Source organism: Paramisgurnus dabryanus, chromosome 8 (genome assembly GCF_030506205.2).
Source record: "Paramisgurnus dabryanus chromosome 8, PD_genome_1.1, whole genome shotgun sequence".
NCBI lineage: Eukaryota > Metazoa > Chordata > Actinopteri > Cypriniformes > Cobitidae > Paramisgurnus > Paramisgurnus dabryanus.
Window position 1 is genome coordinate 37,569,119 of NC_133344.1, and position 21,755 is coordinate 37,590,873.

Sequence of the window (21,755 nt, forward strand, 5' to 3'; positions counted from 1 at the left end):
GTGGAATACAGTCATTCTATGATGCTGGTCCGACTGGACATTGTTTGGTGGTTTTCGTTGTACACGTAAGATATTTTTTTTTTACAGATTTCAGTTTGTTCCATTGAGCAAACTGTTGATTTGTAAGAGTCCAGCAGGTGGCAGCACACGCCTGTTCATTGTTCACGCACACACATACCAGGAAGAAGAAGCGGCTTCTGTTGACGTCACTCGTTGTCAAACCTCTATTTTGTTGATTTTTGTGTGAAGGTAAGAAACTAACTGCGTTTCGCGTTTGTTGTGAATTATTTCACCGTCATTTACATTCGCATTAAGTCAGATGTATGTTCATATATGTGTTTGATGTTCACTGATGTCTAAACAGAGGATCAAGGAGAAGTTTGTGAATGTCATCTGTTAATATCGTGTAGCGGCTTTGCTTTTCGTGTCAGTTAATAACTTCCTACACTAAAATCTCATTATAGAGTCTGTTATAATCGATCGTGGTGCTGTTTAAATTATTATCTAAACTAATATCAATGTTAGCTGTACGTTCGCAGGTTTCACATATTTAAGGTGGAATGGGTAAGTTGTGAAGTTGTATTCCAGAGACTTTCAATAGTTTCTCGAGTGAAAGTTTGACATCTAACCCTGGACCTGTTTACAAGAAAAGATAAATCAAGAGAAATTAGTATTACATCCATGTGTGTAATATAAGCATAAATCTGAATATAATAGATTCAGTTGATTATAATAGAGATCATTTCAGTTTTAAAGGACACATTATGCCCACTTTTACAAGATGTAATATAAGTCTTAGGTGTGCAGAGATTGTGTCTGTAAAGTTTTAACTCAAATTACCACACAAATCATTTTTTATAGAATGTCCAAAAATAACCCTATTTGGATGAAAACAAAAACTTGCTGTTTTTGTGACCCTTATATGCAAATGAGCTACAGCTACTAACTCCCTTACCAAAAGACTCAGGCTGTGTCCGAAATTGCATACTGCGACAGTAGGTACTGAATAAGATAAAGTACTCATCCACCGTTAAAACTGTACGTTCTATATAGTATGAATGAACTCAGACATACTACATTCGCTATGTTAATACATCACGTCGTCATAACAACAAGTTAGTTGTTAACTGGAATGATGTTAAACAAACGCAATTTAATCACAAGGGACAGCTGTTTAATATATGTACTTGCATTTGAATAGAGTTGCTTTACCACTTTTGGACATTTTTAAATAAAAGGAAGCCCCTCCCTCTTCCTCTTTTTTTGAATAACTCCTCTCCTGGGGGCTCCCTGGATAGCAAAGTGTTCATCGAATAAACACTTCAGGATCTTTGCCTGAAGTAGTAGGTCATTCAAGTACTTTTCACCTACTGTTTTTTGAATAATATGAATTCGTACATACTACTCGCCTAGCCTACTGCTCTTCGCCTACTATATAGTATGGAAGTAGGCATTTTCGGACGCAGCCAAAGTGACCACATTTACAGGCACCCTCATAATTCGGTTATAGTGGGATTTGGGCAATATTGCGATTACACTTTACATCATGTAAACACAACACTTCAATATAAATTAAGGGTGCCGTGTCACGATTTAGACTCGAAATTCAGTCACAACCTCGTGTAAAAAAAATGGAATCGTCGATGCTGACGCGCCCCCATGTCACGTCCGGTCGGCTTGTAAAGCTTTTGTAGTGTAAACGCACGTGTGGAGGAATGTGTTCGAACAGCCACACGCGACCGCCTTCTCTCCGCCTATTTATCTAATCTGAGGTACTGAACACAATGTTTTACGTGTTTTCTGACTTCTGGCGTGAACACACGTTGTACACACTATTTTTAGCCTTTCATTGATAAAACTAAAACAGCTGATCTCCGCAGTTTCATTTTGCAAAATTGTGAAAGTTGCGCGATCTTATTTTTATCAATTGCGCTGAAAATTTTGAGAAAGCGCTAACATATACACGTACAAAACTCTGTGCAGCATGTTTCCTAACAACACAAGCAGCGGACTCCACCATAATATTTGTTCGCGTCCATATAAACTCGTCATTACTACCGCTCGCGTTTAAATGACAAGGTGCAAAGTACTGACAGAAAAGTTCATCTGACAGGAAGTTATGTTTTATCAGGTATGTGCGTGTACCATATTTTTACACTGGCAGCACAACTAACATGGCATGACATCTCCGGGTTTAAGGTCAGATATTATATTTCATAAAAGTCTAGTCTAAAAATGTCAAAAAAAAAGAAGGTAAAAATCGAGAATCGAATCGTGACCTTAGAATAAAAAATGTAATCGAATTGAGGATTTGCAGAATCGTGACACCCTGCTAACAAACACATTTAAAAAGCTTTTGGGTCAAATTAACTAGTCTGTCACATTAACAAGAGAATTAAAGCAGCATGTCTATTGAGACTGCTTTGGTTTAATGGGGAGCGGGGTAATTTTTTCATTGAACGGTTGGTGTGTTTACACACTGGCAACACACATTTACAGTAAGTCCAAACAACTTGTAAAAGTAGATTTGGCATATTACGTGCCCTTTAATGTTCTCATACTTGTGAAAGAAGGAAGCACTGTAAACAAAGATTGTGTTTATGTCTAGTAAACTTATATAAGGCACACATCAAATAAATTATTGCCACAATATTTAGAATGTTGCTTATTCGTATATCGCCATTGATGGTTTATTTAGACTAAAGATAAATGAGGTTTACTGTTAATCTCTGACTGTTTTTCACAGGATGTTTGGATTTCCTCAAATGAAGAATTCTGTAAATCTGCCCAGGATTCACAGATTGTTGTTGCTCACACTGAGAGACGTCATTCATGAACCAACAGTCTCTTCATTGAGAAGAAGTTGCATGCGATTCAATGGCATTCAGTGGTGTGGTCCACAAAGAGACGCTTGTTTTAAAACCTCTCCTACATCCAATCGTAAACTTTCTACAGTTTCCAGTAAATCCTCTGTTGTTTCCAGGTGTGCACATCTACAGAAACCAATATGGACATGCGTTCCCACTCATTTTCTATTACCTGATATCAATTTTAGTTTTGTTAAAAGAGCAAACAACCCAAAGACTTTTCTGCTTTTGTATAAATCTCTGTTAGCACCTTCCCTGTCTGCTCTTGACCGGAGCAAATGCCTGCTGCCTGTACGTGTCGTCACAAACCAAACATGCTGCTATATCTCAAGACATAAAACACAAAGCAAAAGCAACTTTGGGTGGTTATCTAACAAAAGCCCAGTGTTGTCGTTTGGACATTTTGCAGTCCAGACCCGTGGTCAGCAGACAGATGCACAGCAGCGGGCTGTTTTGGATGTGTGTTTGTCTCCAGGAAATGAGGCGCGCTGCAGACGGTCTCTGTTACCTAACATTGCTCTGTATGAGCGGGTAGAGATGAGCTGGGCGGCGGTATTAGTTTCTCTGTGTGTTGTGAGCGGGCAGCCTGCCTTTCTCTTTACACTCAGATCTGCGATGCTGAAGGGTAGACACAAAGGTGATGTCAGGTATGTCCATAAGTAAAGATAAATTCTAATAGTAATGTTTGAATCTTTTGTGTTAGCTCTGCATGCAGTATTTTTTTACAAGTTTTATTTACAGTGTTAAATTTTTTTTTATATTGTTAGTTTTGCAGGAGGCAAGAAAGACTCTTCAGACCACACTGTTGTAGATACGGCTCTTCGAGAAGCTTGTGAGGAGCTGGGAATGCACATCACAGAAGATAAAGTCTGGGGCGTTCTTAAACCGCTGCGCGATGCGGTCAGAGAGCATCTTTTACACAACATACATGCTGTTGCGCATATCGAAAATTTTTTAAAATACACAATCAGCCTAGTTTGTACACTTGAACATCCTTGTCAAAACGTATACATTGTGTTTTTTTTTAACATACACACATGAAAGCACACTAAACAAAAGCTATTATCCCATATTGAAATCCATTTTGTTTTTTAAAGACACATTGTGCTTTTTCTTCATGTTGAGAAACAAGCATTTTATTTCAGATAATATTTGAAGAGTTTCGTTGCAAAACGAGATAACTGTTATTATTTTGTTTTATGGTGCTACTTAGCTGTATTTTTTGAGTTATGAAGGTTTAAATCAAAACAAACCAACTGCAGTTGAATTGATATTAATTGGAATGCACATCCAAAAAATGAGATTTCTGAAAAATGTTAAAAACTGAGTTATCTCGTTTTGCAATGAAACTCTTCATTTATAAATACCTGTTCAACTTTTTGAAGTCAAATTAACTCGGTGTGTCTTTATTGACTTGTTTTTGTACATTTGCAGTCTGGAATGATGATTGCGCCTGTAATAGCCAATCTTGGAGCACTGGAGGCGCTGTCATTTAAACCCAATCCAAGTGAGGTACGTGCAGTCTAGTAATCTGAGTCAAATCCCTGGTGTTTCAAGTCAGATCTTTAGTACGAGTTCAGTACTGTTTGATCTTACAGAAATTATATTATACCAAATATTATATCTTAACCCCAAACCCAAGTGAAGTTTAAGGACTTGAAAAAGTACGCTAAAGTATGCTATCTTCATGTAAACAGACTCGAAAACACCAAGTGGTTAGGAAAATACAATTTCTGTTTTGAGAATCATTGGAATCAAGTAATCTATACAAGATGCAGAATAGGACATTCAAAAATTACACATCAGTTATTACTCTCAGGAGAAAATCCTCCAAAATGCTCATCTTGTCAGAAATCATTGTCCGTTAAACATATCCTTCTAGATCAGTGGTTTTCAAACCCTGGGTCGCGACCCTCTGGTGGGTGGCGGAAATTAAAAACTGGGTCGCCAGAAAGATTTAAAAAAAATGTTACTAAAATAATTTATTCAATTTTATTATAAAAACTATAATAATTACAACACACTTGAATAAAAGCACAGTAAAAAAGATATTTTAAATACACGAAAAAAAAAAATACTCCACCACTGTGTCACATGACCCATGTGCGTGCGCAGCTTACTGTATTAAATTCATAGACAGTAGATTAAATTGCGCGCGGGGTCACAGCCATTTTTTAAATGATGCAAGGGGAAATAAAAACTCCTAAATAAAAATAAAAATGTGTTTGGTCTGATTTAAAAAAAATATATATATTAAATGTATTTGATTGGTTTGTCGATAGTGTTTCGTTGTTTGTGACTAAATATTAATAACATGTTTAATGAACTGTCATATGAAATCTGTAAATTTTCAACCGTGATGTGAAGCTGCTTAACTGTATCATGTTATTAAAAACTTCACATTTTTACCGCAGTATGTTTAACCCACTGTTAGCTCACTTTGTGTTTTCTGCGCTTATTTGTTTAACTTTGCGTTATTACATTATGCACTTTTGCGGTTGCCATTGAGACTAACGGATGCAGAATCATTATCGTGTTTTGGTGATTGTTATTGGCGTTTTAATCTAACATTACTTGTCCCTGATAAGCGGACAAGTGTTGATGTGGAGCCCTGCGACCTGTTTTTAGACTGCTTCAGTATAGGCTAGGTCCAATCTTTACGACTCCTCCGTTGTGTTGCGTATGTCAACTTCTTCCTCGTTTTTTGTCCATTATCATAATTAATGATATTATGAATTGCATTGAGGTTGATCTCATTTGTGCCCCCTGAAAAAATTAAATGCCTGTCCGTGAATTTGTGTCTGGTGTCTGGTCTGCTCATTAGGTACAGATGCGCGCCTGCACGTTTCACCGGGCTCTCACTCTGGCTTTCGGCCCCGCCCTGCTTTATGCTACTAAGAGGGGGGGGGGGTACAGTGTGGGTCGCATAGTTAATATATTTTTTAATTAGGGTTGCTCCTAAAAAAAGTTGGAAACCACTGTTCTAGATTTTATTACTTCTGTCCCTGTGAGAAACCTTTTTTATTTTGTTGATACTTTGAAAAGGTTTTTAATCAAGTGAATCCAAATAAATTTCTTAGATTTTTAGAGGAAATTAATTTAAAAAAAATTCTAGTTTTCTTGTATTTAATTACACTTTCTCGTCATTAATATATCCTTAGAAGTTGGCATGATGTTGAAAAGAAAAGAAAAGGAAAGAAAGAAACATTCGGAGAGAATTAAAAAACAATGGCTACATAACAGACTGCACAGTCGGCATATGAACATTTTCTTTATTTAGTTTGACATGTTTTTGTGAAGAAAGACAACCATATTTAGCCTTCCTGCTCCGGTTAAAGCCTGTTCTTCATTCTACAATAATGCCAAGGCTGCAGAGAAAACTCTGCTCCATGGTTATCCAGTAAAAACAACAGACAAATCTAACAAGAATATCTGAATTAAACATTATTTTACAAATAATGTAAGCTGATTTGATGCTTTATTGCTGACTGCAAAGTTACGAGCTTAATTTAAAGGAATAGTCTACTCATTTTCAATATTAAAATATGTTATTACCTTAACTAAGAACTGTTGAATCATCCCTCTATCATCTGTGTGTGTGCACGTAAGCGCTGGAGCGCGCTACGACAGCATTTAGCTTAGCCCCATTCATTCAATGGTACCATTTAGAGATAAAGTTAGAAGTGACCAAACACATCAACGTTTTTCCTATTTAAGACGAGTAGTTATACGAGCAAGTTTGGTGGTACAAAATAAAACGTAGCGCTTTTCTAAGCGGATTTAAAAGAGGAACTATATTTTATGGCGTAATAGCACTTTTGGGAGTACTTCGACTTGGCGCAGTAACACCCTCCCTCTCCCATTATGAGAGTGAGAAGGAGAGCGGACTTTTCAGGCGAGTCGAAGTACTCCCAAAAGTGCTATTACGCCATAAAATATAGTTCCTCTTTTAAATCCGCTTAGAAAAGCGCTACGTTTTATTTTGTACCACCAAACTTGCTCGTATAACTACTCGTCTTAAATAGGAAAAACGTTGATGTGTTTGGTCACTTCTAACTTTATCTCTGATTGGTACCATTGAATGAATGGGGCTAAGCTAAATGCTATCGTAGCGTCGCAGCGCGCTCCAGCGCTTACGTGCACACACACAGATGATAGAGGGATGATTCAACAGTTCTTAGTTAAGGTAATAACATATTTTAATATTGAAAATGAGTAGACTATTCCTTTAACAACACTTCACAAAGACGGAGCTGCTACTGTTTATCAGATATATCCATTTCATTTTCCAAAGATCACCGCATATAATAAATAAATTAAATTTGTCTGAATTGCCAAAACAATCAGAAATTCATACATATTCATTTTCATGTATATTTTACATATAGGGGCGTGCACACCAAAGCTTTTACGCCCGTGGCCGGCGCATGTTTTCAATTGATTCCAATGGAAATTGCGTTTTTCAACTAAGCCAGCAGCTAGCGTTTTTTTCGCGTTGAAAACCGGTGCTCTGCGTTTTTTCCGCTCTCGTCGCTGAGCGTCTAGATTTGAAAGAGATTCAATTTTGGGTGAAAAGCTCCGCTCGTCAATGTCAGTTCTCACACGGCCGTCTAATCACAGTGGAGGAGGGGCGGGACAAGTATCAAAATAACCAACCGGCTCACAGCTCAAGTATCACAGCTAAAAGCGCTCGGCTGAAAAAACAGCTGGCGATCGGTATCCTCCAGGCGTTTTCAGCCGCGTTTAAAAGTTTTGGTGTGCACAACCCCTTGAAGTCTGGAAAAGACATTGCAGGTGAAGTGATAAAGCATTAAATGAGCAGTAGCCTTAACCCTGCAGTGATGCATTAAAGGAAAACACCACTGTTTTTCAATATTTTTATGTTCTTACATAACTTGGACAAAATAATATGTCCCTGTCTTTTTTCTTTCAATGCGTGCACTTCATCATTGTACAGCGCCTCGTGAATGTGTTAGCATTTAGCTTAGCCCCATTCATTCCTATGGCTCCAAACAGGGATGAATTTAAAAGCAACCAAACACTTTCATGTTTTCCGTTTTAAAAGACTGTCAAGAGCATGCTAAGAGCCTTAGACTATGTTTACATTAATGCGTTTATGCTTTAAAACGCGTTACTTTTGCTACGTTTACGCCTTTCATCTACACTACATCACCGTTTTCGACCCTCATAAACGGATTCGTTCGCAAACGGTGAAGACCCTGTTTTAGTTTGAGAACTCAGACGTTGCTCTGAGTGTAAATGAACGTAGACGGGGTCTTATGTAAACGAACAGCTGATGTTAACGTGACAGCGCATCATTTTCAAAGTAAAAATTATTTTATTCATGTAAATGTTGGTTTGCAACGGAGGTTTTGCCAAAAATAGTAAAACATCTACCAACCAGCTATTATAAACGCTATATCGGATTATTTTAACATGTATCCTTATAGATAATGTCTGTTTTATATTAATGTTTGAGTATTGTTGGGTTTAATGTGTTTATGTTTTGTTTAAATTTAGTTAGCTTACGAAAGATAGACTGTAATTTTAAACGCCATATAGGCGTTGCAAAGGCCAATATGAAGGGAGAATTGTAATGGGTCAGACATTATTTTCCAGTTTAATGTAAGTTTTGTTTGCTACTTTAAAATGAAATTCGTTTCAGATAATTTGTCTCTTAATTTTAATCGATGTTTTGTTTATAAGTTTTGTGAATATAAATTAATAAAAACAATAAACTCAACGTCATTAATATATAATGCTCGTTTAGGCGCTTGCGCTTTTAGCTATTTGTGTGTTGCTAGCGGAGGACGTGCACGGACCTGGCACACTTTTAAAAATTAATGCAATAAGCATTTCTGGTAGGCTAAAGCAATACTTCACTTCTTACTATGTTTGATTGAAGTTTGCATTTGCTAAAATTTATTTTTGCTTCACGTTCGCTACTGTTTAGTACTGTTCACTTGAATGCTTTCTTTTTAAATCATAAAGACCTTTCTGTTTAGTTATAAAATCAAAATTAACCTATTAATCATATTAATAAGTTGTAGGGGGAGCTAGAACATTATAAGTGTTTATGTTTTGTTTAAATATAGTTAGCTTACGAAAGATAGACTGTAATTTTAAACGCCATATAGGCGTTGTAGAGGCCAATATGAAGGGAGAATTGTAATGGTCAGGGTCAGACATTATTTTCCAGTTTAATGTAAGTTTTGTTTGCTACTTTAAAATGAATTTCGTTTCAGATAATTTGTCTCTTAATTTTAATCAATGATTTGTTGATAAGTTTTGTGAATATAAATTAATAAAAACAATAAACTCAACGTCATTAATATAATGCTCGTTTAGGCGCTTGCGCTTTTAGCTATTTGTGTGTTGCTAGCGGAGGAAGTGCATGGACCTCGCTCACTTTTAAAAATTAATGCAATAAGCATTTCTGGTAGGCTAAAGCAATACTTCACCTCTTACTATGCTTGATTGAAGTTTGCATTTGCTGAAATTTATTTTTGCTTCAAGTTCGCTACTGTTTAGTACTGTTCACTTGAATGCTTTCTTTTTAAATCATAAAGACCTTTCTGTTTAGTTATAAAATCAAAATTAACCTATTAATCATATTAATATGTTGTAGAGGGGAAATAGAACAGTATAAAACTTTCCCAAAAACATTTTTATAGGTTCAAAAATAGTGTCTGTTATAGTTGCCAGCAAAGGACCCATGTATGACTTTTTGTCAATATCGCACACCCCTAGGCTGCATAAACGTGCAAAGGTAAGCTATTATTAGAGTAATAAGTTATTTTACACTTTTATGCGCATGCCCAGTTGCGTGATTGGTCATGTTTCATGCGTTTATGGTGGTGTATAGTGTGGATGAAGATTCTTTTTAAAATGCCAGTATAAACGAGGATCGTTTTCATTTTAAAATGCCATTTTAAAACGCAAATGCTCTAATGTAAACATGGCCTTAGGCCATTTAGACCTATACTGAAGCCAGCCACAAAGGGGGCGATAGAAATGTTTTGGCTTTACTTTTCAGGATGTGTGTGGCACGTCTGTTTCAGTTTAGGTTTGTCCTTTTCAAAACATTTAGTGTGGTGAACCCCAATTCAAGATGCTTTCTTTCAGCTGTACAGTCTGATAAGGGTTTGCTAATGCTTTACTTTTTTGTGTTTATAGGTGGAAGAGGTTTTTACCTTAACACTCGAGCATTTATGTCGACCGCAGAACCGAGGCTACACACATTTCCGTACAGGCGAGCGATATGGCTACACGCTCCCGGTGTTTCACAGTCCTAAATATCGAGTCTGGGGTCTTACGGCAGTGGCTCTGGATCACACGCTCAAACTTATTGTGCCCCCGACGCATTAATTGGACCACAGTTCGGTCTGGTAGCACCTTCGGAAATACAGTACAACCCAGACACTTTGTGAGATTTACGAGTTTTACATTTCATGACTACTGCCTCAGAAAGAATTACATTGGCTGTTATGATCATGATATCAAGTCTGTGAAACTGTGAAGTGTTTATTTATTTAGAGCATACAGTATGCGGTTTACTTATGGCATACACAGTTCAAATATTCCCACCACTCCAGAAAGAAACATGGACAGCATACAAATACAGTAGCCTATGTAGCATTTCAGCATAAAAAGAGACAGAAATACACTTACAATGGACTATGTCTCCACTCAACTTATTGTTAGCACAACACTATTAATAAATTATATAATAAATGAATGAGTTCATTTTAGATTAAAATCGTTTTGTTTGTGCAGTCATTCGAAAATGCTTAACATCAGAAAATCTGTTTTCATGAGGATTTTCACCCCTTTTGCACAAGTGAATTTGAATACACTGGTTTAATGAAACTTTATAATAAACCAGACATTAAAAAATACGCCAGCTTCTTAGTTTACATTCTATTATTGTGTGTGTTTAAATCTTTGTGATCTCTTGCATGTGTAAGCAGCTCAGTCACAGATGTTAAATGTAAGATTGATTATTAGATACGTCTGAAGGCACAAATACTGTACACAACAACAGTACTTTAAAGCGAAATATTTTGCGCACGCAGGACAATACTGTTAAAAATATCTGCATTTGGACGGATCAACGAAGGTAATTAAAAACTCTGTTTTATGTTTGAAAGGTCAGTAGACGGCAAAAACATTGAGCAGTTTTGTTTAGATGGATGATAAGGTATTCAGGGCCCTTAATGCAATTGACTATTGTCAATGCTTGATTTTTTTTTATTTGGGATGTAGGAATGTCATAAAACACACACACACATAAACTGAGCATCACGAGTATTTTGTGATTGTCAAAACATTTTGATAACATAATTTCAGTACTTTTTTACTTTTTAGGTAAACTGTCCCTTTAAATTTTAAACACAGACCACACAGGGACTTATTATTCAAATGTTATAGACATTGGAAGATCTTAAAAAAGAGAAAATTTAAATAATAGGCCTGAAGAAATTGACAAATAAAGAAAACGTTTCTCTATTAGAATTTGGTAAATTCATTTAACTATTAAAAAAAAAAATTATTTTAATTGGCTTACCTATAAAAAAACTTTTTTCAAAGCAAAAGTTTATCGATTTAGTGAAGGTCTGAGGATCATGTGATTTTTTTTCACTTTGGCGATGTATTTACCCGATAACCATTACATTTATTCACATGCACACATTTATTTCAATCCCGATTTAAACGCTGAAAACCTCTGGATTTCTCTTTCCAATGAATTACATCATAAGAAAAATACTAATGGATATATTAAAGGCGGGGTGCATGATTTTTGAAAAACACTTTGGAAAAGCGGGTCGGGCCGAGTACCAAAACACTTGTAGCCAATGAGCAGTAACGGCGTATTCACACGGGGCGTCAGCGCTAACGCTTCCCATTCACTTTTAATGGGTGACGTCATGCATTGCCGAACTGAATTGTGGATCCGTCGGCGCTTCGTCAGTGCCGTTCCTAACGGCAGAAGTTGAACATTTCTCAACTTTTCAAGTGGCAACGCGTGCGTCAGCCAATCAGATCGCCTTATGCAAATAACCTAGGCAGAGCCAGCTAATTACGTTTATGGAAGACTGGAGCATAGGTTCCGGCCAATGTGATTGGCTGTTGGCCACGCTTCAGACAAGCCTTCCGTTAAGCGTTAACGCTGACGCCCCGTGTGCATGCGCCGTAAGGTACGTGTCTACTAAACAACATCATTGCCTGGGTTGCGTATGTGTGGGGCGGGGCTATCAAAAGAAGGTCCAGATTCTATTGGGGTGGGGGTGTGTTTGTTTATTTGATTTCAAATATCAACATTGGCTTTCAGAGATCATGCACCCCACCTTTAAGGATGTTTTAAGTGTTAACATAACGTTAACACTTAAAACATTGAAATGAAGTTATTATGTTGTGTTTGTCTGGTCTCATCATCATCATCCTTCTTTTTTCTGCACCCTAGTGATAGACTCGTTTTAGTTTTTTGATGTCCAAAATAAGTCCGGTGAAGGTGGAGGCAGCAGACCAAGCGGACAAAGGTCATATTTAGGCAGCAATGTTGGCAGCGGACTTTGCACAAAGCAATTTAAATTCAAACAGTTTAATGCAGTTTCTGAAAGCAGTGCTTTACAGTCTTTTCAGTGAATCCATATCTGTTGTCATTATATGTAAGCATTTTACAAATATCAGAGGTTTTGGAACAACATGAAGCTGAGAAAATGGATGACTTTAATATCACTAATTCATATTTTGTAAAGCAAACACAAAATTAAAACAGGCAATCTTCAAATAAAGACAAATTTGCAGTCATTACGTAATCATTCATTATAATCTGTCCATGATTCAAAGTCAGATATATTTCATCCTTGTAAGTTACTCCTACAGATAAGGACTATCAAAAAACATTTAATATAATCTTTTATGTCTGCCTGTGTGTATGTCTCAGTCGGCTCAGTCCTTCAGAAATTCCAGATCCTTGCCGAGGTGTTGTCTGAGCCAGGGCATCAGAGAGAAAACATTGATGTGAAAGTCTCGGGCATCTGGATGCCACTCAGCTTTCACAGTCTTGTGGTTGCATATCTGTTTAGTGCCCCAACTGATGATGCCCACCTGTAAGAGAACAACGTTTATCAACCATTTGCTAATGCCACAGTCACACTAGACTGTTTGTTCGATTGACTTCTATTCATATGCATAGTGACCAGTAGCTGATTTATACATCACAGCATGACCTTTTCAGGTAGAGAAAAAACTGAAAACAGTATCCCACAATCCTGTAATATAATAATAAAAGCAACCATTTAGGTATTTATGCTTTTAACCAAAGTGACTTACAACAGCAAAACGATTTAAAAGCAATAACATGAGAAGTAATCAAAAATACAAACTATTGTGTGGTTATGACTGTATTGCTACTAATAGGCCATGGATAGAAACTAATGAAGGGTATTTTTTTAGATATTCTTGATTTCAGAACCAGTGTTTGAATTGAGGGGGGGCTCGGGTGGTCTCGCACCTCCTATAAACATTGAGGGACCCCCTTTAAAGTGCTGCGCAGGCACAAAGCGATACTGTGCATTATTTGTCCTAATTTCACAATAAACTAAACCAAAAGATTTCTTTCTGAAATTAAGTAAAGTAAAATTGCGCCTCATGCTGTCTTCAGGAGGAATTGATGCACGAGTCATTAGCCTCTTTCTCTCAGTAATTTCGGTAAATTACCATGAATTTACCAGAATGAATTTACTAGTAAATACAAAAATTTGCTTTTCACACATGCAGTGGCGTTCCATCTTTTTTACCAGTAAGACATCATTCACGCATCAGTATCGTAATACCGGTAAACTCCGAGAGAAAGCGGGTGTTGCCTGTGGCACGCAGACGGTGAGCTGAGTGTTGTATTTGTAAACAATCCACGTCCTTCATATCCATGGGCCGTATTTTGTTGTTTTTACATCTGTGGCAAACAGCTTGTGACCAAACTCGTGCTCGTGACCAAACAACATTGCATTAGGCGACGTCAAACAAAAAACTGTGTCTGTTTGCACATTCGTTAAATTGATGCTAAGCTGTTTTAAACAACTTTGGTGAAGAAATGTGGACGTTATCTTCAGGTGTGCTTGACTTCTTTTTCTATCTATTTTTTCTATATTTTGTTCACACATAGCACTAACCGGTAAACTACTGGTAGTCATACAACCTCTCTTTGTCACAATACGCACACACACAAAGGAGGTAAGATCCAAAAGCAGTTTATTGGGTAATCCAAGAATCATTATTCAGCCAGGCAAGGGTCAAAATCCAAATAGACAAGCCAAACATGAAATAAACAGGGACACAGAAGCCGGGTGACAAATACAAGGACTCCATGAACACACACTGAACAAACCGGGTATAAATACAAGTGATGACTGATTACAGAATATAAGCAGGTGTGAAGAGCTAATCAGTGGCTAATGAGCACTGCCAGGTGAAAACACTAACATGAAACACACAGACACAGAACACAGTCTAGCACTGTGACAGTACCCCCTTCTAAAAGAGTGGCTTTCAGACACTCCATAATGCAGAGTTAAGGTGGGTGGAGGAATGGAGATGGATCTGGGGGAGGGCAGGTGGGCCAGGATCATGTAGAGGCCAAGGATCCTGAAGCCAGGGCGGGGCCGAAAGTGCAGGAGGCCAGGGCGTGGCCGGCAGTGCAGGAGGCCAGGGCGGGGCCGGCAGTGCAGGAACCAGACATCGGAGCAAAGTTAAGACCCATGTTGGTGCCGGCAGCAACAGGAACCTAGGCTGAGGGAGAGAGCAAAAAAGAGGCCCTCTGGGTCAGGTTAGTAGTGGCAGAGAGTTCAGGGAGCACGGGAGCGGCCATCCTGGGCCAGGTAGAGAGTTCAAAGAGCTCGGGGTCAGCCATTTTGGGCAGGACAGAGAGACTAGGGGGCTCAGGAACGGCCATTTTGGCAAGGGCAGAGAGTCTTTGGAGCTTAGAAGCGACCATGTTGGCTGACCTACAGGACATAGGAAACTCAGGAGTAACCATCTCGGCCTTTACAGGATACTCTGAAACAGGCCTTATGGTCAAGGACAGAAAATTCAGGAAACTTAGGCTCAGCTAACTTGGTCGAGACACGAAGTTCAGGGGACTTAAATTCAAATCTTTCAGCCATGATAGGAAGTGCAGGGGACTTCTCAGCCATGACAGAAAGTTCAGGAGACTCAGGTTCGGACCTTGCGGCCAACTCAGATGACTCAGGTTCATGGGGTTGAGAGACCTCTTGCGAAACAGAAGAGCAGAAGGCAGACCACACACACGACAGAGCCATGGCAAATACAGGAAACACAGACTTCAAAGAACATACCTCCGATGCCATCCTGAGAACAGGGGCAGCCATGACGATGGCTCTCTCGAGAACAGGTGCATGCATGGCAATGGCCCTTTGGGGAATAGGTGCAGGTATGGGGACAGCCACCTGGAGAACAGGTGCAGGTATGGCGGCAGACATCCTGAAAACTGGTCTAGACCTGATGACGGCTCTTCTGAAAATAAGTGCAGGCATGATGATGGCTCTCATAAGAAGTGCGGGTATGAATGCGGCTATCTCAAAAACAGGTGCAGGCATGGCGGTGGCCATCCTGGTAGACTTCTTAAAGAAGGGTTTCCTTCTGATAGCCAACCTAGAACCTCATCCTGGTCTAGCTGATGTGATGGGTTCTGGAATGGCCGTTTTAGGAGCAGAAGTAAGCATGGCCACCCATCTTAGGGATAGTTGCAGGAATGGCAGCCATCTTGTGAACAGGCTCGGGTGTGGCAGCTATCTTGTAAAGTACATCGGGTGTTGCAGCAGCCATCTTGTCTGGAGACGCAGTTGTGGTAGTTGTATGCCACTGGCTACGATGCTCTAAATATCTAGTGAACCCCCATAAATCCAGGATCTCCAGCCCCTTCATCTCCCACCGAGGCACAGGGTCATCAAGGCAGTTATTAAAAAGGTCCTTCAATGCTGTATCATTAAAATTCAGGCCTTGAGACAAAGTTCAAAATGACTGAGCCAGACAACCCACTGTTTGGCCATGCTGATGCAGAGCCCTTAAATTACTCACTCTTCTTTATTCATTACCTCTCTTTCTCAGTGGAGGGGGGACTGATACAAATACCCAATCCGCTGGATCTATGCATGATGGAGTCCTTCTGTCATGATACGCACTAAAGAGGTAAGATCCAAAATCAGTTTATTGGGTAATCCAAGAATCATTATCCAGCCAGGTAAGGTTCAAAATCCAAATAGACAGTCCAAACATGAAATAAACAGGAACACAGAAGCGGGGTGACAAATACAAGCACCGTTTCTCAATGTCAAGGAAGGATCCTCGGAAGCTAGAATTTCGAGGATGCTACGTCATCGACGTCCGTCGAAGGACTGTTCCAGTGTCGAGGATCCTCGAAATTTCAGCCAAGGACTGAGTCCTTCGTTTGAGAAATGTCCCATATACAGGAAAGGATGCAAATTTGTATCTTTCGCGCTCTTCACGCGCTGAAATCACCCACGATCCTATGCGCACAGCACCGAAAGCACACCTTTCAATCACGCAATGACGTAATGACGTGCACTTGCTAGCCTGTTCCATTTAACGTGTTCTCCGAATGCTTAAAAGGAGCCTCGCCTAGCCTCTAAAGGAAGTGACTTTTAAGGACTAGTCCTGCCAAGGAAGTATCCTTGACATTGAGAAACGGCTAATTGGCATACCAATTTGGTGCATTACCGCCACCAACTGTTTGGGGTGTGGAGCTTCAATGCGGATTTCTACTAACATGTGTTATATATATAAAAAAAAAACTTTTAAACTTAAATTCGATCAAATAGATTTGTTTCTTTAAGGTATCTCATGATAGCTGGCCATGCTGATGGTTTTGATGTAGAAAAGGAAAGTAAATCCTCTACTGATAAATGTGTGTAACCTAATTCTTTAACTTGTTCTAACAGTATGTTTCGTTCTATTCTGTATGCTTCACATCCTATCAATACATGCTCTACTGTTTCTCTCCTGTCACAATTAATGCATAGTCCTGTTGGATGTTTCCCTAAATGACTGAGATTATGGAGTAAGACCTGTATGTCCAATTCTTAGCCTTGTGATAACAGATTCCCCCCTTCGTTTCCAACTACCCTGCCTCCTTGTTTCCAATTGTTTCTGTATTTTATATAAAAAACGACCTTTTGTCTCCTTTTCCCATTGTTCTTGCCAAAGCCTATTGATTCTCGTTTTAATGACACATTTAATTTCCATTTTACTCAGTGGAAATGTCCATTGTATGTCTCCGTGAACACACACTGAACAAACCAGGTATAGATAAAAGTGATTACAGAATACAAACAGGTGTGAAGAGCTAATCAGTGGCTAACGAGCACTGCCAGGTGAAAACACTAACATGAAACACACAGACACAGAACACAAGCCATTTCTCAATGTCAAGGAAGGATCCTCGGAAGCTAGTGATGGGAGAAATTAAGCTTTTCGAACCTTCGAATCAATTGAACCAATTGCTTCGAAAATTTATTCAGTTTTTCAAAGCAGTTCGAAACACCACACTAGAGGTCTACACGGGTCCAAAAATTCCTACCCGAACCCGATCAGACCCGTAAATGTGCTACACTGAACCGACCCGGACCCGTCTGTTGTTTTGAAAGCTGGACCCGGAACCGACCCGGACCCGTCTATTATTTAAAAGCTGGACCCGGATCCGACGCGGACCCGTCTATTATTTAAAAGCTGGACCCAAACCCGTCCGGGAAGACACAGACCCGACCGGCAAATATTCTTTAGCTAAATGTTATTAATAAGTCAATAAACAAGTAGCGAAAATTAAACTTTTTGTCTTACCCATAACGTTAGAAGTTAGTCTTCTCCCTCCTCCTTGTACCTGACTGTGTGTGATGCACAATCCTTATTTCCAAGAAAGTTCCATCCATGTTATTCCTCTCTTGACGATTGAAATGTTTAATGCTTATTCCAGCTTTAAAAGTCCACTTTGTTGTGTATCGGGTCAACTTGCTTAATAATGTTTGCCCATTTGGATAATAACGATTGCTCGTTCAGTGTCATATCTGCTTTCGTTAGCTTTACTTTGCTATCACCTCTGTGCTCTTTGAGCAGAGTCGCGAAAACTGTAGATATAACAGCAAGACGTTCAATTTATAATATTATTATAAAAATTAGAGAAGTCACGTCAGTGCAAAATGCGCGGTACGGCGGAATAGGTCCCGCCTTCTAAATAAAATAGCCAATTGTCAAAGGTAAAGTCATTGCGTCTCACTGCAGAAGCTCCTGACTGGTAGCCAGATAAACATTACAAGAGCGCATGCGCGTTGGCTGCCTGGTTGGAGCAACCAAATATAAACTTTTTAACGCAACTTTAGCGTCATAGAAAAAATGTATGCGACAGTTCATCTAAGTTTTTGTTGCTGGAGAAATATTTTATTTAAATGTGAGTGTGTGTTCTCCGAGTCCGATCGACCTCGGGTATTACCCACAATGTTAAACAGACCCGGACCCGAAGTAATAGATTGAGACCCGACCCGGACCCGGCTGATCATTTAAAATATAGACCCGAACCCGTACGGATCCCGGGTCGGGTCCCGGGTCTTCGGGTCTCGGGTCTTCCGTGTAGACCTCTACACCACACACGCTGGCGACCCCTGCTGGTCAAAATAGTGTAAAAGCAGATATGTCCAAACATTTTACACTGTTTTAACAAAATAATAGCAAGATTTGTATTAAAATATGTTTAAAACAATTATTTAACTTAATTAAGACATAGTTAAAAGTCTATTATGTGTTTTTAGTTTTATTTAGGGCAAATAAATCATTAAAACTAACTACCCTTTTAATTATGCACATTTTTGTCATTAAATCTGTCTATAAACAAAAAGTAGATAAAATGGCAGTGTTATTAGTCAGAAGGATAAATGTTTTATGAACTTTCATAATAAAACTGACCTGAGTTCACCTACACATATTAGACACTGGTCATGTGATCAACTCCCCCTAGTGGTGAACCATCGGATTTTCGGAACGTTTCGAATGAGTTATGACATAATGAAGCCTCGTTTGCTAAAATCACGTGACTTGGGCCAGTTTGAAACAAGCTCCGAACCACTGATTCGAAACAAAAGATTCGTAAATGTTTCGAAGCCTCATGAAGCAGTGCTTCGAAAACGACCATCACTATCGGAAGCCAGAATTTCGAGGATGCTACGTCATCGACGTCCGTCAAATGACTGTTCCAATGTCGAGGATCCTTGAAATTTCAGCCAAGGACTGAGTCCTTCGTTCGAGAAATATTCCATGTACAGGAAAGGATGCATATGCATATCCTTCGCGCTCTTCAGGCGCTGAAATCACCCACAATCCTATGCGCGCAGCACCGAAAGCACACCTTTCATTGACGCAATGACGTGCACATGCTAGCCTGTTCCATTTAACGTGTTCACCGAATGCTTAAAGGGACACTTCACCCATTTGCATTAAGCTTTGTATAGTTAGTATCCCAGTCATGCTTTTGAATGGTCATGCATCTTTTCCTCAGTTGCCGCTGAGACAGGAGAAATACAGATTTCAGTGTTGCACTTCCTTCTTTCAATGATGTAAAAATCATCATTTTGCATCATTGAAAGAAGGAAGTGCAATGTCTTTGTTGAGGGAGTGAGACTACAAACACCCCTTTTCTCGGTTAAATAGGCACCAAATTCTAAATGTATGTTACATTTCGACTACAAATATGACACACTTTCAATAAAGATTAATGTTTCTACGGGTGAAATGCTCCTTTAAGAGGAGCCTCGCCTAGCCTCTGAAGGAAGTGACTTGTAAGGACTAGTCCTGCCAAGGAAGTATCCTTGACATTGAGAAACGGCCACAGTCTAGCACTGTTGACAGTCTTACTGGTAAATTGGCAGCACTGATTTACCGGAAAAGTTCTGTTCACACATGACCTGTTAGCTGCAATTTACAAGTAAATTACCAGTAAAGACTGTAGATGCGTGTGGATTATTTTAACCTCCTTGACGGTAACAATCTTTAGTTATTATCGTTAGTAATCTTTTTGATCTCTGAACCTTGATGCATCATACACGGTAAAAAGTGAACACTTGGATAAACTTAAAAAATTACTTCAGTTGGTAACACCTAAAAAAATCAAGTGGTTTCAACTTAAATTTTTCTACTAAAGAGAAAGTTTAATTTATTTCTAGGCATTAAGTAATTTTTAACTAGATCCAACTTTTCACAGTGTGTCCTTCAAACAGAAATGCAATCCTATTATAATGCACCATTGCAGATGACCGTATTATTGGAACATTTTGGTCCACATGAAAAGTAGCCTGCAGGTTTAAAGACTCGCCCCAAACTCAGGGAGTATCTAAGGACCACTGTCACTCATCTGTAATAGAACCGGCCCTGTCTCTAAAACCGGCCCTGTTTATAATTATATTAGATGACTTTGTATGCTGTTATACATGTAAATCCACTATCTAGAAACTCTTTAGCTAGATCCTCTTATAGAAGTTCTACAATCCATTCATCTCCAGGAAGATAAGAACTGATCCCACTTTATTTGCACTCTTGGACTTCACCAGCACTCATTTTTATAAGGAGACAATAAAAAACAAATGGCAAGTTACTCACTTGGAAATAGCGCTTTCTCTTCTGTAAGAGGAGAGCTCCTCCAGAATCCCCTTCAGGAAAAACAAGCATTATTATTATGCACTGTGTATGGATATAAACATAGCATTAATTTCCTGAGACAAACCTGTACAGGTTATATCATATCTGTTTGTCTCTGAATCTCCAGTGCAGATAAATCTTTCTGTGATCACTTCATCCAGAGATGCAGTGCTGTTTTCATAGATGAATTGTGCATGTTGAATGCATGCATCTCTCTGCAAAACAGAAGCAAAACAAACTTTGCTTTTCACACTTATCAGGATTTTTTATGAAGTTTATTTAACTAAGTTCGGGAGGAGCATGGTCATGTGATCCAATCAATCAGTGCGAAGAGGTGCCTATAAATAGCCGTCCTCCACCTCTGTCCCATGACATTTCTCATCTATCCCCCAGTTAAAGAGGGGGGAGTACTCTGAGTTGGGGCTAAAATTCCGAGCTCGGAGCCCTCCCCTCGGACATTATGCCAAATTTGCTTTATCTTATTCCCTATCGATTACATGTTAATGCGAAGTCGTGAAATACAACTACAACGAAATTGAGCAAAATTCTAAATAGCTAACTTGTAATGTATAATAGACATGGGGTTTTCAAACATTTTGACCAGGGACCCTCGCATATATACTGTTAAACACAAAATACACTTCAGTATTTTTAACGTTTTCTCTTTATTTATCCACCAACACCATTCGCTCCAACTCGAGCTCAAAAACAACAACCGGCTTTTTCCGCCCGGGCATCATAAGTCCCCTTTTAGCTTCGGTAAACAGTCATGTGAAATATTAAACAATAGTATAGATATATATAGTGGTTTAGTATAGAACTATAATGTACATAAACACATTTTTAATATTTATTTTAACTTAACAAACTCACTCTTTAAAAAAAATTATGATGTAATAAATAACCTTCAATCAAACATACTAACAGGTCACACTGAACAAACAACATCCTTGAACAAAAATACGACCTAGTATATTTCAACAAGCCATCAAGTTTAACTCAAAGACAGACTTTGTTTTAATTCAGTTTCCATTGTCCTTCACTCAGTGCCTTGAGTAACTGACAAGCTGATGCCCCCTTTTTGGTAAGGCAGTCTGCAAGTTGATCTTTTGTGTTGTACCACAGTACTCGCTCAACTCTCTGTGTTTGGACAAGTTCTTTGATACTACT

General features: G+C 38.8%; 2 protein-coding genes across 2 annotated transcripts in view; one reads left to right on the forward strand and one right to left on the reverse strand.

Annotated features, from left to right (window-relative positions):
• Positions 1–141: 141 nt before the first annotated feature.
• On the forward strand, positions 142–10,790 carry nudt8 (nudix hydrolase 8). The gene is made up of 5 exons (XM_065281729.1): positions 142–249; positions 2,747–3,514; positions 3,635–3,767; positions 4,302–4,379; positions 10,044–10,790. The coding sequence occupies exons 2-5, from the start codon at positions 2,748–2,750 to the stop codon at positions 10,233–10,235; spliced, it is 1,170 nt and encodes a 389-aa protein (XP_065137801.1). The 5' UTR covers positions 142–249; position 2,747; the 3' UTR covers positions 10,236–10,790.
• Positions 10,791–12,573: 1,783 nt separating this feature from the next.
• Positions 12,574–21,755, reverse strand: part of LOC135771470 (complement factor B) — a 61,811-nt gene continuing 52,629 nt past the window's right edge. The window contains exons 17-19 of the mRNA XM_065281724.2: positions 20,671–20,800; positions 20,547–20,596; positions 12,574–12,977 (exon numbers count right to left, since the gene is read on the reverse strand). Of these exons, the coding sequence (XP_065137796.1) occupies positions 12,819–12,977; positions 20,547–20,596; positions 20,671–20,800 (339 nt within the window). The 3' untranslated portion in view covers positions 12,574–12,818. The remainder of the gene's footprint in view (positions 12,978–20,546; positions 20,597–20,670; positions 20,801–21,755) is intronic.